Source organism: Triturus cristatus, chromosome 3_2 (assembly GCF_964204655.1).
Source record: "Triturus cristatus chromosome 3_2, aTriCri1.1, whole genome shotgun sequence".
In the NCBI taxonomy this organism is placed as follows: domain Eukaryota; kingdom Metazoa; phylum Chordata; class Amphibia; order Caudata; family Salamandridae; genus Triturus; species Triturus cristatus.
Window position 1 is genome coordinate 954529631 of NC_140584.1, and position 16180 is coordinate 954545810.

At 42.5% G+C, this 16180-nt stretch overlaps 1 protein-coding gene across 1 annotated transcript in view; it reads left to right on the forward strand.

Annotated features, from left to right (window-relative positions):
* AATF (apoptosis antagonizing transcription factor) overlaps positions 1 to 16180 on the forward strand; it is a 363992-nt gene that overhangs the window by 281729 nt on the left and 66083 nt on the right. The window contains exon 11 of the mRNA XM_085649474.1: positions 2140 to 2211. Within this exon, the coding sequence (XP_085505600.1) occupies positions 2140 to 2211 (72 nt within the window). The remainder of the gene's footprint in view (positions 1 to 2139; positions 2212 to 16180) is intronic.

The following is a 16180-nucleotide window of genomic DNA, read 5'->3' on the forward strand; positions in this document are numbered from 1 at the left end:
TATCATATAGAAACAGTGAATCGTACATGTGTGTAAAGCAGTCTATAGGAAATGTTCCAAAAATGCAATGAGGATTGCAAGGTTTAGGAGTCACATGTCATACATACCAGTAGGCAGTATATTTTAAGAGTGTTTTGTCTGGATAATAAGAATAGATTTCTAACCAACTAAACCCTTTTAGCAAAATTAAGATAATGAATGACAGAAAAATATGTAACGTTCTAACTTATACCATGCAGTTTGCATGTAACTCTTTGACAACAGTTCATAGGACACTGTGCTATCTTAGGCTTGTAACTTATGAACTGCAAGTAACAAAAGGATCTCTGTGGCAAAAGCAATAACTCACTGATCTATCCACTTAAACAGCAGCTCTGTGATCTACATGGTGCAGGTTCTTTGCAGCAGGAACATTAGTCCTATGCACTACATTAGGATGAGTCAGAACTGGCACTTGACAAAACTCAATCTCTCTGCAGCAGGAAAATGAATCGCGAGTCATCTTGAGATTTTTATTTCTGCCTAGAAACATTCCAACACGCAAGGAACTCTGCAGCAGGCGCTTTCAAACCCATAAGGTTTCGATAAACACGCCCCTTATGTCCTTTTGCCTCTATTTTTTGTGTGTTTTTTACAATGCTTTCACTGACCAGTTAGACTATATAAAACAGTTACTTATCAGTTCCAGCATGTGTATGGCTGAGGCAGCCAGTTAATAGATCACTTGTCACTCAACAGCAAGTAGGCCTGGTCCCGATCTAACCCAGTGCCTCATCGGGGTCAGTGCGGCAGTGGTAGAGTCAGTTACAAGTCTTGTTTTTTGTTTGCAGCTAGTTTTGCAAAATTTGTTTTGTAGTCTATAATTTGCATTCTGTCCTTATAATTCAATAACATTTTGATGTTGCTTATTTAAATCAAGATTGAAAATTGATAACTGTGTGTTAAAATGTTGTTTGCCACCGAAACATTTAATTATCCTTCTGAATCTTCATTAATGAGTGATCCCAGAGTATTTTGTGGTGCAAATTTGTATGCGCTATAATCGGAAACTCTCTGATCTGCCCAGTTAGAGCATCATCCTTAGGGAATGAACTAAGGGGCTCATTACGATGGCGGAACATATTAGGATGGCGGTGGGTATCGCGGCGGACACACGTCCGTTTGCCGCTTTTCCGCCAGCGGCAATCGTAATGATTGCCTGGTGGGCGGAGCAGGGCCACTAATATGGTGGCGGTGCCTAGCAGGCACCGTCCGCCATATTAGGATGTAGGTATTTGCGAGGCCTTTCCATGGTGGCGAAGCCGCTATGGAAAGGCTGGCGGGGATTGGGTTAAGGGGCCCGTTGGAGGGGCCCCCCTTGTTTGGGGGGTCGATACACTGGGGGGGTACTCATGGTACCCCCCTGCATTTCCATGCACTAAGTGGCATGCACCGCGTGGTGCCTGCCACGCGGTGCAGGGAAATGCTGTGCAAGCACTTTCAAACATTGCGGACGGCGCTGCAGCCAGCAGCACTGCCCGCAATGTTGAAAGCCCAGCATGCGCCCGCCACATCCTCATTGCAGTGGTGGGATGCCGCATGTCTGGCGTGCGGTCCCAATCACCGCTACGGTGGCGGGCGGACCAAGTCCACCCGCCATCGTAATCAGGCCCTACATTTCCTGCAATACAGACTTGTTTTGGCACACGTCGTTTTATCACTGGAATATTTAAATGTACATCTGTTCATTCACCTGGAGAGAGGCACATTTTATGTAATTGACCCAACCGTTCTTGCATTCATGGCTGTCTTCGCCACCATTCTTGTCACTATAAGGCAGGTTCATGTTTAGTCGCACCTCAGAGAGATCATTGCACGCCAGAGCACTAAACATCAATATACCACATCAACCACAAAACTCTTTTCATCTGTTTAACACAAGCACAAGTTTCTGTTAATCTGTGAGAAAAAAAGGTAAATGCAAATGTTGATAACTAATCATCAGTGATATATGTTTAGATACATTTTCTTGTGCTTTAAAGTGTATAAGTAGATTTCCAGTTGATGCAATGTCTTATTTGCCGAATCTCTGCGCCACCCTTTTGTGCAGGTCTCCTCCATGTCAGTAATGGTGACTTTTCTCCTCCTTGCTGCATGCAGGTACCATGTGCACAGTAAACTGGTGAGCTTCATGGCCCCGATCGACCACAGCACGATGAACGATGACGCCAGGTGAGTAATAGATTAATTATGTTTATCAAATGGTGGCTTGACAGCGTGGTATTGACCTGTTCTCCAGCCTGTCGGCCGGCTCCTCGCTCGCCCTATCAGTTCGCCATTTGTCACTGGCATCCCAGCCACTCTTCCCTGGCAATCTCGCTGAGCTTTCATTCCTGTAATTACCGCCCTGCTAAGAAAGAAATCTCCATAAATCTGACCAGGACCTCTTCGGAGGGGATTGTGGAGCTGTTGGGGAAATGTGTCCACTGCTAAATTTAAGGACCTCTTTTCTGAAGCTCCCATGCCGCCGGATTAATGTTTTCTTTTAAGCATAAGAAGCACCGTTGTGAAAGAAGGAAGATCCCAGCCATGCCTGCAGGTTCTGTGGAGCCTCTTGCTGGGGGAGCAGTTCTGATTCTGCACCTAAGAGTCTGTGATGACTGCTAGGTTTGTCCTCTAGTCTGACGTGAAATAGACCGAGCCTTTCTAGATTGGGGTATTCAACATTTACTGGTAAAATCAGCCTACGCTGAGATCTATACGCAACCTACAGCTCCCAGATTCAAATCCCAGCTGATTCCTAATGCACTCTGAAAACTCATGAATGAATTATTAAACAACGAATCACTATTGCCCAGAAATGGTGTTGGCCTCCACACATGTACACTTGGCAGAGAATACTTCAACAGATATAGATATGACCCGCAGTTTACAACACTGTCGTGCCTAACTTCGTATAATTCTAATTGTATTTATATAGCGCTTACTACCCCCGACTTGACGTTGAAGCGCTGTTCATAGAGTTTTGAGATCAGAGGTTAATTGTTAGGAGATCTTTTGTTCCTTTCCTGTGTGCATTGATTGTGTTTGGTTTGTGCTCTTGATTTATTGTGTGTTTGCTAGAGTTTAGAGTAAGGCTAGAATGATGGGAATGGATTTGAAAGAGGATAGTGTAAGTAGTGGTCGTATGTCCACGTTAGTTGGGTGACATGCCTAAAAAAGGATGGGAAAGTTTCTGTTCCTCAACTCTTTGTAAAAAGTGTGCTTGATGCTAGTAGATGAGCTCATGTGCTTCTCCCGTTGGAGATCACCAGTTAGTACGTGTGAAAATCTCAAGATCTGCAGATTTATGTTGCGCTGCCCATGTTCCCGGGGCGGGTTCGTTCGACAACAGAAGCCTGGCTCAGGATGCACAGTGAAAGCTCAGCCAGCCCTAGATAGTCACTATGGGGTGGATCCTTACCTGGTGGTACGCACCCTCCAGTTGTATCTTGGTATTGAGTTCAAAGTGGCACGAATGGGCATGCTTTATGCAGTTCATCGCTGGCACTTGTTCCTCTTGTCTGAGGGCACTCGCTATGTTGCTTCTTCTCTAGTCTGCATCTTCAGTACGGTGGTTCCACCGGAATTCACCCAAACCTGCTCTCTTTTCAATACTCTGTGGGTTTCTTGCTGCACTTGTATTCCTCTTTGGGTTACAGTCATTCATGTATGCTGACGGCAGTTCGGTTTTGTTTTGGGTAGATGAAACATATGCATCACAACTCCAGTCCAGCACTCATCCTGTCTGTAGTCCAGGCTTGGATAGAGGCATATTTGCTTAGGTTGAAGAGTAACAACATCGTTCTATTGGAGGGGGGGGGGCAAAAACCTGTGGGCTTATGTTACAAAGCTTGTCATTTGTGTGGGTGAAAAAGTCTTTCATTCGACAATTGAAAGCCGTCTCCAAATATTGCTTTCGTCAACTTACAAATCTTTTCTAAAATCTCCAATTTCCAACCAAATGCATGAAAAGCATTGTTACATCAGCCTCGATTTGTACCATTTGTTCTATTCTTTAAGGCAGTTCATCAAATCTATTCATATTTCATTCATTTTAAGTCTGCTATCGAAATGCATTTAACGACTTTTTTCCTCACGTTGACTGTTTTGATCAAAAGTTATAATGTTCAGTAGAACATTCCATATGCTTCACTGCAGACACCACCTTTCGGATAAAGAAATTGCTTCCAAATAGCCTTCATCTAGGCTTCCCATGCTCACAGGTACACTTTTGTAGTTATAGCGGTTGCGGCAATTAGATCATATTTACAGCAGCCAAGAATGTATACATAAATATAAAATGCATCCTACACAAATTATTTAGCTGGGTTGATTTTACTCATAATATTATTGTGTTGCTGACACCCACAGTAGTGTTTGTCCTAGACAAGTTCAGTCCAGTTCATGTTTGAAAAGGGAAGGGTAGCGAGTGGCCGGTCACAGAGACAAATGAACCCACTCGGATATTGCATTTGTTTATATGCTTTCAAAAACACGCACGTGGAACACAAGTTACCTTTTCCAATACCCTCTATTTTGAAACATTCAGTTTTCTCATTTACCTAATGTAATGTGTAAAAGATGAATCTATGCCTCTCTTGCCTTACTACAATGTACAGGGGCTTTGATTATGAGGAGAGGGGCGTTATTCATCTTCCTAGGAAGTAGATTAGAGCCAGAGCAGTGGCACAGTAGAGTGTCTAACAAGATCATTATTAATCAGAGCTCTAAAACTTTACTTTCCATTCACCTTTCTCCTGAAGACATGGTGTCTCGTACCTCCTGCATTACCCAGAGCACATGCAAACTTTTTTCAAATATACTAAATCGGCACACATGTCTGTGCAGGTAAGTACGACGTAATGGGTCATGCATTTCAAATTTGCCTCTGGGCCAGCACATACAATGGAGGGACAGCAATTTTATGTGAGCTAATTCTAACAAAGCTAAACGCTGATCAGCTACAACAAACACTCCTATGATATTCAGAAAATCAAAGATACTATATATTCACTGGCTTACTTTATCATTTGATCTCAGGCTGCAAGTGTATGTACATCACAAACACCCCTCTAGGCTGGTACATGGAACAACTGTGCAGCCATCTTGCGTGGACTTTTTTGAACATGGCCTAACATTGATATCCAACAGCCAATGCTCCCATAATACTTCAGAGCTGAAAAACACTATAAATTCTATAAGTCCAATATAGCAGGGACTAGATAGTCATTCAAATGCCCCAGCAGACATTCACTGTAAAAGAATACATTAGATAACATCAATGGTCTGATCTCAGACTGCATAACATTGGAACTCAAACTACAGAAATTGCTATAATAAAAATAGTTTTTTTCTTTTCAGGCATCAAAAATGAATTGTGGTGAATCAGTCTTGTTCTATGTTCATTCCTCTTTATACACTTTTAAGGATGAAAATGCAACATTGTTCACGTAAACCGTTTTTTTTCCTAGGTTGTCACATCTTCTTTCTTTTTGTATTTTTTCTTAAACCAGACATTTTAAGTCCTCTGGTTCATGCTCTTTTAGACGCATTCAGCTTTTGGGTGAAAATTGCAGACCTGTGCTTCATAATACATAGGATTAACTCTCTTTAGGTTTCTCCCACGTCTAGAAGACGACTGCGAAATGACATATTGTACACTACAGTACTAGTTCTACTTATTATATATGAATGTATTTGTAACCGTCATTTTCAAATGAATGTTCTTCCTTGGTTTATGCACACATACTCCAGATGTGCCACATCTGTGGTGCCGTCTCACTTTTGGTAAATTCAAAATGGTGTTCTGATTATAATTTTTCCTATCCTGACTCATATTCCTCTCAAGTCTCAAAGCTTACAGTGGTCTTTACTTTGCAGGCCCCACCTGATGTATTCAAAATGTTCCATCGGAGGTTGATCAGATTCATACATTCCATTTGTTTTATAGCTAAATATGGTGACACGTACCAATCCCTTGTGTCTTTCTTGTCTTATTTTGCTCGTTTATATGCTCTCTGTATGATTTTCCTATGATATCCTTTATCTATTAGTTTCTCATTAAGTTTATCTTAAGGGACAGCATACCAAGATAGACTTAAACCTCAATCACAAAACTGTCCAATCGGTAGATGAACATTTTGGCTCCTAGAATGTTTGCTTTTATAGTTCAAAAGCTGTTTCGTGTCAAACAGTTTTTAGATATCCATCTACCTAAAGTTTGTGGTTGTTCTTAATCAAAACGTTCACAAATTGTACTTTTTTGCGATTTGGTTACTGTACATAATATAGTTTAGTCACATGCATTTAGCCATTGAATATAGATGTCAAGAGTGTCTTTGCTGCCTTCTCAGTGAAAAAGTTGAGCAGTCTTCCCTTTTGCCTTAGGAATGAACCGTCTCTGAGTAAAGTTAGGAAAATTCCAAAAACGTGGCTCTATGATCATGAATTGTAGGAGTTCTGCAACTAGATTATATTCTAATGTACTTGTCATAAAGCGGATAGGATATTTGGCATGTATTGACAAAGTACCCATCAACTAAACTCTAAACCAGGCCCTTAAATTTGTCCCCCTTCCTGCATTTTTTCTTTCCTACACCAAGATGCCTTTAGGGTACATGTTGTGCTCAATAAATAACAATTTTGATAGATAAAGAATGTATCTTGACCAGTAACTGGCCTTCTCATAAAAGGGTACCACCCCGTTCTAGATGTTCTTATCATAAAAGTTGGCCATACACAGACTCGGTACGCTGGGGCACAAGTCACCTCCATTGATGCCCCATTTACCTGTAAATCTACCTCAAAGTCACAGTCAAAAAAGTTGGAATATAGTATTCCCTCTAAGAGTGTTTTAAAAAAAACTTTTTAGATGTTATTGGCTTTGATCGTCTCACTCTCAAAATTCTCATAATAGCGTGTAATGACCTAGAGAAGATGGTATGTGCATTGTGTCGACCTAGCTATATTTGATTGTTTCTTATTCGGAACTGTGATTGGTGAACCAGATGCCAAAATAGATACCCAGTGTAATTTCAGATTTGTAAGATAAGCAGTCCAAATGTATAAGATAAATATTGCACACCCTGTGTCCAGAAGAATGACGTAAGACTGTAAACTAATACATGGCCTACTTTCAACTTTATTACTTTCATATTGTTTCTGTATTGCACCTGATGATCATTGTATTGAAGGCATGTCATTGTCTGCTAAATATTTACTTCGTTTTATTTTTTTAAAGTACTAAATTAGGTTATAAAAATAAAGTTAACAAAAAAAAAGTTTCACAAAAATAGCTATCTGCAAAGAGACTCCTAGGAACGCTGAGGTTAACAGCCACTGCAACTGGAGCCAGTTGTTTAATATAAATACACAGGACTCGAGCAATCAAGTGGCCTGTTGCAGAGAATACTAAGGACAAGAGGCAGAATCTAACTGATGAAAAGCACACAGAAAATGAGGGAAATATGTAATTGAAAATGACAGGCACATGGGGACTTGCCAGAATATAGTGTGAGGTCTGTGGCCCAGATTTAATGCAGGTTGCTCTGGTTGTGGCTCCTGTTTTGGAAAGGGTGTGATAAGCAGCACATTTCCAAGTACTAAAAAAATGTACTTTAGGAGTAGAGAAAACATGGCGTCTGGCACCATCTAGTTGTGTAGCCACACAAGCGGTCTCATTTTTTTTTAATCTCGGAAAGTTTTTATTGAAAATGTATACAAATGAAGTAAATACATAATCATGACGAAAGGAAAGTAATTTGATCGTTTCAGACGTAAAGAACTATAACACTGCAAGTACAAAAATTGTCTGTGTAGAAAACTGAACAGTTGAGGAGGGTAAGACACAGAAGATAGAAAAACCTCACCAGATGAATGTGTCATAGCGTATCATACTTTCCAGAGGAGAGCTAAAAATAAAAACATAAAAAGAAGAGTTAAGAAAAGGTACCACACATTACAGTCCTTGCCAGAATATTGCAGTTACATTATGAAATGCTCAATCTTTTGTCTATGTGAGCAGCAATATTACGTTTTTAAGGATGAGACCAGATATTCAAGGCCTTTCAGAGTATATTTTGACTTCACAGCAGTGTAATACTCTTAAGATATTCATCCACTTTGTTCAATAAAGGCCACCGGCGAGAGCCGAGGGTGGTGTTGTGCCAAAATAAGTTCTGCACCTCTAATAAGGCATAACCAAATAAATTCTACGCCTCAAATCAAGCATAACCATTCCCACCATATGTGGTTCAAGAAATTTCCCTAATCTTTCCAGTTACTTAAAATTGTTTAGTGTGCTAACGTGAACATCAATTCCTATAAGAGGACATCATGCTTATTCAATTCAGATATCTCGTTTTCAAGGGAATAGTATAGGAGAAGTTCTTTGAAGGTGAGAAGGGAAATATGTTGTGTATGTGTGAGTAAATTGAATCCCAGAAAGGGCATAATAATGGACAATCAAAAAAATATGCTTGAGATTGACAGCTTTTGTTTTACAGCTCCAGCTGATTTTAATAATGTTAAGCCCAATGTGTGTAATCTGGTGTTGGAAATGCCCTGTGGAGGAGGAGAAATTTTGTCTCAGCTAGGTTAGAGGTGATTTTCTTATAGCAAGTGCCCATTTTAGACTACAGTTTTCCAGGGAGATCCATAGAGTTCTCTTTTTTGCCATTTAGTTGGCTATTTTGTTTGTTCAGACTTCAGTGAGTTATCGGATATGGGTTCAATAAATTGTAGATTTTAGAAACTACATGACCACCTTTCTTGATTTTATTAATTAGAGAGTATGAATGAAGGGTCGCGACAAGGAGAGATGTGTTGTTTGGTCAACACTACTTTCAGGTTTTTAAAAAAAATATATAAAATTCAGCACTGTCCAAACCATAGATCTATTGTAGGATAACAAAGGAGCGGATGTGCTCTTTGAAACCAAAATCCCTGATTAGAAGAACCCCTTTTTTGCTCCATGTCTCAGCAATGATTGGAATTCCTTCGATTTTGATTTTCGGATTGGACCTCAAGGATGCTATTTTGGAACTTGCAGTTTTAACAAGTGACAGTTTTGTGCCTGTATGTTTTTCTAGTATTAGCAATAATTGTAATCTGAAGACTTGGATGGTTTTTGTCAATGGTAAGGATGGATAACAATGATAGACCTTCCACCAAAACATTTTCCAGAGTGATCCATTGCAGGGTATATAGCCAATCGTTCTTAAACCATTGTATTTCCTGATTAAATAGAAAGGCAGACTGGAATCTTCTGAAACCTGCTAGATTGACGCCACCTAGATCTTTCTGGAGTCATATATGTTTTATTTTATTTAGAAACGTGGTTTCTTCCCATTACATAGGAATTTGTTAATCGGCTCGTCTATAGTAATAATAAAAACTTCTCTGAGCAAGTTCTAGGCATCATGCGTTACAAACAGTTGATTATTGGAGTAATGAACATTTTAATTGATTCTACCTTGCTCTACCAAGTGAGGTTTTTAGGTGACCAGGAATCTATTATGGCAGAAATCTTCTTGAGCACTAAATGTTCATTGTGTCTTTAGGATTCCCGTAGGTCATCAATGAATTCTAATCCTAAGTAGTCTTTTGCCAGGATAGATTTGTTTCTAATGAATACTAAGTGGACGAACTTCGGATTAGTCTCTATTAAGAGAATAGCCGGCAACGTGGGCGTAAGCATCTGTGGTTTCAATAAGGGCTGGTATTGCTATGTCTGCCTGTTACAGAGAGAGAACCATGATATCGTCTGTAGATGCAGCTGTCTTAAAGGGTATATTTTTAAATTGGATATCATTAATTTTTTGATTCTGGTTGATTGACATCAGTAGAGGTTCAACAGCCAATAAGAACAAAACTTGTAATAATGGGCACCCTTGTCTCATTCCCTGTTTTAAATCGAAAAATGCAGAATAAAAGTTTCTGGCTTTGAATTCAGCTGTAGGATGGTGGTATAGAGCCATGGTCATCTTGATGAAGTTGTCTCCCAAACTGAATGTCTTAACTACAGTGAGTAGAAAAGGTCATGCTTCTTTGTCAAAGACCTTCTCAGCATCAAGTGCTATCGCTACTACGGAGGATGTTTTGTGTCTGGCTAGTTCAATGGCGTGAAATACAACAAGACCTACCCTATGAACAAGTTTATAAAAATTTCTTAAGTAGTGAGCAGGTACTCAATCTATGTAGTGCCTGCCTGACTCTACGTCACTGGTGTGCTTACCACATGTGTCATAAAAACATTGTGTCAAATGGTGCTATAAAAACCTTACTAGTGATTAGTTCTTGTTCAAGATAAGTAGAGAAAGTAAAAAAGGTGTGATAGGACGACAGCGCCTCACGGAAGCAGCCCCAACGAGGTATGCGTAGACTGGTACTCGCCTACTACCTCCTATTGTCATCATCGGTCGCTGCCGCCCAAACAGAAATAGTAAAGGTGGAACAGAAATGTGTAGTATACTGCACTCAAACTCTACGTGATGGTCCTAATGACTCCTATCTTATCAGGCAACCTATGTGTTGCGGTGGTGTGAGCTAATCTGCAAAAACAGGAAGTGTCGACCCAGATTTGGTGAGTTGAGCCTGATCAGGACTCGAGTCACTCAAAAGTAAAACCGAGCAGCATAACACTAGCTATATGGTGCTTTATTCTCAGCTGTGTCGCTTGCTCATTTAAAAACCAACATGTTTCGTTGCCGTATTACTTTACCGGCAACTTCATCAGGGCTTGGGTCGACTGGTCTCTCTGCGAACGCTAATGTGTACCAGCGATATCTTTAAATCAGCACCCTCGAGGTGCTGTGTAGCGGCATACCTGCACCTCCATCATGTAAGTGTCTTGGGTATTTGTATACCGGCCCTTTTGGCTGTTAAAACCAGAGCTGCGGAACTTTGTTTCTCGTCAGTCTGAGCCTCGGGTCGTAACTCGAGTTACGACCCGAGGCTCAGACTGACGAGAAACAAAGTTCCGCAGCTCTGGTTTTAACAGCCAAAAGGGCCGGTATACAAATACCCAAGACACTTACATGATGGAGGTGCAGGTATGCCGCTACACAGCACCTCGAGGGTGCTGATTTAAAGATATCGCTGGTACACATTAGCGTTCGCAGAGAGACCAGTCGACCCAAGCCCTGATGAAGTTGCCGGTAAAGTAATACGGCAACGAAACATGTTGGTTTTTAAATGAGCAAGCGACACAGCTGAGAATAAAGCACCATATAGCTAGTGTTATGCTGCTCGGTTTTACTTTTGAGTGACTCGAGTCCTGATCAGGCTCAACTCACCAAATCTGGGTCGACACTTCCTGTTTTTGCAGATTAGCTCACACCACCGCAACACATAGGTTGCCTGATAAGATAGGAGTCATTAGGACCATCACGTAGAGTTTGAGTGCAGTATACTACACATTTCTGTTCCACCTTTACTATTTCTGTTTGGGCGGCAGCGACCGATGATGACAATAGGAGGTAGTAGGCGAGTACCAGTCTACGCATACCTCGTTGGGGCTGCTTCCGTGAGGCGCTGTCGTCCTATCACACCTTTTTTACTTTCTCTACTTATCTTGAACAAGAACTAATCACTAGTAAGGTTTTTATAGCACCATTTGACACAATGTTTTTATGACACATGTGGTAAGCACACCAGTGACGTAGAGTCAGGCAGGCACTACATAGATTGAGTACCTGCTCACTACTTAAGAAATTTTTATAAACTTGTTCATAGGGTAGGTCTTGTTGTATTTCAGGATTGTGAGTGGGGGGCCACCTACCCTGTTAGCCCCCTAGGCTCCCTTGTTGTGTTAGTTCAATGGCGTGACAGAGTAGTCTTATATCATCAGTCGCCAAGCGACCTTTCATAAAACGTGCCTGCTACAATCCAATAAGATACGGCAAAGCTAGCTCTAAACGTTTAGCTAAAACCTTTCATATATTTTGCAATCCAGAGTAATCGGGGATATTGGTCTGTAATTTTTCAGTAGTTTTTGGTCTTTGCTATCTTTTGGGATGAGAGATTTCTCCAGAAGATTCAAATTGCATGAAAAGATCCATTCATGGGTCTTTCAGATCTTCACGGTCAGTCTTATAAAATAGTGCTGTCAGACTGCCTGGGGCTTTCCCTACTTTGAGATCTTTAATAACCGAATGCACTTCCTCTAAGCTGATTTTTTAAAAATTTAAGTAAGTTTGTTCACTATTGAGTAGGTTTTCGTTATTTAAATAAGTGTGTCCCTCAGAGTCAACAAGTTTGTTATCGTATAGATCTTTATAGAATTACAGGAAGATATGAAAACTTTTGTGAGGGTCAGAAGGATGCTTGCCTTTTTTCTCTTTGACAGTAAAGACCTTATTTCTACTGTAGTTCTACTTTAAATAACACACTAGCATTTTCCTTGCCTTATTACCTTCACAAAGTTTGGTACAGTTTTGTTTCGTTACCCACTGAACCGCTCTTTTACTTATAATTTTTATATATTCATATTTTTGGGTATTCAGTTGGTCTATTACTGCTCTGCCTTTATCCGATCTGAATTGTAACTCAGGGTTTCAAATCTCAAGTTCTAATAGCTCTGGCTTTTTATTTTCTTCTTCATTCATTTGGACCCACATTTGTGTTAAGATTTCTTTGATCATTGCCTTAAAGGCATTCCATTGTAACTGTGGATGGAAATCTTCCTTTGGCTTGTTCTTGAAATAATATTTGATCACAGTCTGAATCATCCTACAAAGTAATAGGTCCTGTAGAATTGCAGCGATAATGTTTATCTTTTAATACTGGTTAAGGACCAGTCGAGTGACAGTGTGATTGCTGAGTGGTGAGAAATAATCCTGGGTTTGATCGATGATTTCTTCATGGTTCTAACCATGGTGTCGGAGATTAATCAGTAGTTAATTCTAAATTATGTTTGGTGAGGATTGGAAAAAAGGTGTAATCTCTTTTAACCGGACGCTGAAGTCAACAAGCATCCATCAGAGCAAATTTATCACAGATTTTATGAAGAATTTTATGTGATGGGGAAGGATGGCCTTTCGTATTGGATAGTCTGTCCAAGGCCATATCCATGGACAGATTGAAACCTCCTCCAAAGATGATAATTGCATCTTAAGGGGTTTTGTTCAGTAAGTTATTAAATAATTTCCAAAATTGTGTTAAGTTGATATTGGGAGCATAGACATTAAGTGTGTAAAATTCCTTACCAGCTTTCACTAATTTATAAAAAAATCCATTTTACTTCTTATCTGTGTGAGTCTCTAGAACCGAAATGTTAGAGTGTTTCACTAGGACCGTGAGAACACCATTCTTTGTGTTAATGGCTGAAGACCATAGTACCTCTCCCACCAAGCAACCACTGAAAGTAGTTGTATTGTTGTCTGTAATGTCAATTTCCTGTAAAAACCCTATTTCCCCTTTACTTTTAAATAAGTAATCTGCAATTTTAGAATAGTTAATCCTTTTGACATTAAAGGATATTTTTTTTTTTATAATAATTTTTGTTGCTAGTCATAAAGGCAGAGATCGGGCGTCGGCAAGATGGCGGCCGAGTAGGACGTGCCTGCTCGCCACTCCGGTCCTTTGCCTAGGCCCTGGCCCTACAGCTGCGGATAGCGAGCTCCAGATGGCATACCAGGCTCCACGCTGGGCCGGTGAACACTTCTGCGGCACCCTGGGTCCGGGAGCGGAGCGGAGCTGCGCTGTAGCGAATTTATCGAGGTCGGTGCTTTCTGCTCTACACGGTGGGGCCGGCGGCCTATCCTGCAGACAACGAACAGGAGCGCCCTGTGGCCGACTCCCACTCCGGGAGTCTGCCCTGCGGCGGTGCCTTGAGGTAGCCTGGACAGATGGTATTCTGGACGGTTAGGCAGCGTTGCACCCCTTCCCCCGCTAAGTGTGTGTGTTGGAGCGTAGGAGAAGTACTTGGACGGCGAGCCTTCTGATTCGCAGAGAACGAGGAGTAGCCCTGTGGCCGCTGAGAGAGACCGGATTGCAGGTGGGCCCGATATTGGAGACTCTTGGGCGTTGTTGACCTCTGGGCCACTTGCCCTCCCTGTGCGACTCAGGCAGTGCTGCACCTCTCCCCTGGGCTTCGCAGCGCCACTGGGTGGGGGGTGCCACGAGACATCCCGAGAAAGGACCTGGACTGGACGTCGGCTGCGGCCGGCTGCAGCAGGCCTGCGTGACCCACCTGGAGACCTAGCGGCTGCTGCGCTTAGCCGCGTTTCCCGGAGGGCCCAGCCGCCTGAGCGGGCGCATCATCCACCGGCCTGCACTGCAGGGAAACAGGCCGAGCCCTGCATCGGTGTGCTATCCTCCGACCCGCATTGCAGGGAGACAATTCAGGGCCGCTGGGAGAGTGGCTGAAACTGGTGCAGCAGAGAATAATTCAGGGGATGAGAGTAGTGCGGATTGACCCTGCATCAGTGAGCCTACCCGGCCGACGGTAAGAGAGATACGACAAACGGTGCCACTGAGGTTGAGGGTCCTCAGGGGTGACGGCGGGCCCCACCGGGAGTGACCTTTAAGACTATCTGGAACACAGCCGCGACTATCGTGTGTGGTCCACGGAGAAGCTCCGGGAGTGAATAGGTAGAGCGGGAGAGCTACGATCCGAGGTGTCGGTCTGGCTGACCCGAGGGACTCCGGGGCTACCTGCGACGGCCACTGCGGGCCTGTGCAACTTGACTGACTCCCTTCTCAGCTCCAACTAATCTAACACCTTTGCCATTTCTCTGAGCCACTCAATATTGGCACACAAGGGAGACGTAGCTACTTTACCAACATTTCCGGGAAGGATAGATCGGTAAAGAATCTTCTCCTCAAGGCTGGTACTGGAGGGGCTGAAGTGCCGTCTGCACAGGGAGGGCCCCCGGCTGAACAGGACCAGAGCAAAGCGGACGGGCCAGTCACCTGTAGTGTCCTCGAATCTCTTTTCGCTTCCCAGAGGCAGCGGATCAAGCTCGACCGGACTCATTGGTCAGCGGTCAGAGATCGGTGACTGCCTCTCCTCCGGATATCTTAACATATGTCCACAACTTTCAACTTCAAGAACGTATCCTTCGGTAAGCACAATCAGGATCTAGCAGCTTCTACTTTGCAGAAACGAAGCGAGTTCCAGCCGGTCACATCATTCTTGCACTCGAAGCACATCTCATACTCCTGGGGCCATCCTTTCAGGATTATCTTCAAGTGGGAGGGCAAACTCCGACAGGTCTGTTCCCTATGGGAGGCCTCCTCACTTCTTCACTTGCCAGCGGGCGACTGGGACACTCCGGGGCGGGAGGACACTGCTGGGCGGAACAGCAAGATGGCAACGAGTGGGGAAGACTCCCTGCGCCTTCGCCCAGATCCTGAGACAATGGCTAAGGAGCGCAAAGCTGTGCTAGACACGTCGGAGGATTCAGCAGCCGCAGATTGAAGATTGCATAGCTCTGGTAACATCAGATTCAACTTTTTAGTGGGTCTCCTTTGGCTTTCGATGGCTGGGCCCTGGACGGGATGGGGGCGGTGGGTGGCTCCTGCTGTAAATAAAATATACCGGACTGAATTTCATACGGGATCTTAAATAAAGTAAAATAGCTCAAAATAACAAGAGGCAGAATCCGTGGTATAAGAGGTTTTCTAATGGGCTTTATTCCATTCAAAATGGCCGACTCGAGTCGCGGCCTTCAGGTTCCGTCACCACGAGGGTTCAGGAAGTGAAGTACAATAATTCATTGACAGACATGTATTTTTATAATAAGTGCATTACAATGAAACGAATGTAAAAGGCGTAACATTTGATAAGAAAAATGACGTGACAGTGACATAATCGAAACTAGGCGTAACAAGGAATAAAAGAAACATGATTGGTTTGCATTATCAGACATAGGTGGATCTATAAGATAATACTTGGCATAGATGCGCGCGCAGCAGCATGACGTGTAATTGACGTGCAACTAGGGGGTGAAGGGGACTTGACATTTAGCTCTACATGTGGAGACGAGAAGTCTGGGGGGTCAAGTCAACCTAATCCCAAATCATATCTACCATCCTATGTTTGGAGAACTATGTTATCCACAAGGAAGGACTTTCGGACAGAATCTATTCTATACTAACTGTGTGTGCGTGTACAAGCGTCTAAGTGTCTATATGAGATGCGAGGGGCAGAAAACTT